This window comes from Coptis chinensis, chromosome 4, assembly GCF_015680905.1.
Source record: "Coptis chinensis isolate HL-2020 chromosome 4, ASM1568090v1, whole genome shotgun sequence".
Lineage (NCBI taxonomy): Eukaryota > Viridiplantae > Streptophyta > Magnoliopsida > Ranunculales > Ranunculaceae > Coptis > Coptis chinensis.
In genome coordinates, this window is record NC_141459.1 from 60,823,521 (window position 1) to 60,824,436 (window position 916).

Consider the following 916-nt stretch of genomic DNA (forward strand, 5'->3'; position numbering starts at 1 on the left):
ACATAGAGAGATTTCATGGAAGTACATCAGGTATTGTATTGCGAATGGAAAGAGTACTAGCTTCTGGCATGACCCATGGTGTTCAGGCCCACTGATCCTTAATAGTCAAGTCAAAGCATTACTAGCTAATGAAATCCCAGAAGATGCAACGGTGTCAGAAGTGATAGCTGATGGTGGTTGGACGAGAGTAATCACTGATCTACAAGAGTGCGAAGTAAAGAAATGGATCATGGATACGGAGATTAACACCTACATCATGGAGGACTAGGTCATATGGATGCCTACAGCTCAGGAGAATTTTCAACATCATCAGCGTACTCAGTCCTAAAGAATGTGAGGAGTAAAGTCAAATGGTTCAAGATAGTCTGGGGGAAGTACTCAGTACCAAAGCACTCTTTCACTGTTTGGCAACTGTTCTCCGGAGCTCTCCCAACACAGAATCGACTGGTGGTGAAGAAGGTAATAAGAACCACAAAGTGCTGTTTGTGTGGAAACCATGATGAGAGTTCAGCTCATCTCTTTTTCGAGTGCTCATATTCGAAGATAGTCTGGGAAGAGTTCAAGAAGGCGATGGGTTTACCAGGTGCAGTAAGAGCATCTCATGATGAATAGTACTACCTAATGAGACTAAGCAGAAAGAATAACATGGTGTCGGAAGTGATTCGAGCCTTTACTTGCGCAGCAGTGCAAGCTATATGGACTGAGCGAAATTGGAGGTTAAAGAAGAACCGATTCAAGGCAGCTGATGAGGTAAGCCATAAGGTCATAAATAGCATGAAGATATTGATAAACATAAAAATGATAATTTTACTAATGAATAAAGCGATGAAACTCTAAACGTAAGTAAACTACAACTGTCTTACGTGTCTATATTTATCAAAGTTTCTACTCTCAATTCTATCGAAATAGAGTGGAG

At 40.9% G+C, this 916-nt stretch overlaps 1 protein-coding gene across 1 annotated transcript; it reads left to right on the forward strand.

The window, feature by feature from the left end:
- Window positions 1-273: 273 nt before the first annotated feature.
- On the forward strand, window positions 274-612 carry LOC147504261 (uncharacterized). Its single transcript, XM_086605117.1, has one exon. The coding sequence runs from the start codon at window positions 274-276 to the stop codon at window positions 610-612; it is 339 nt and encodes a 112-aa protein (XP_086461243.1).
- Window positions 613-916: the final 304 nt, after the last annotated feature.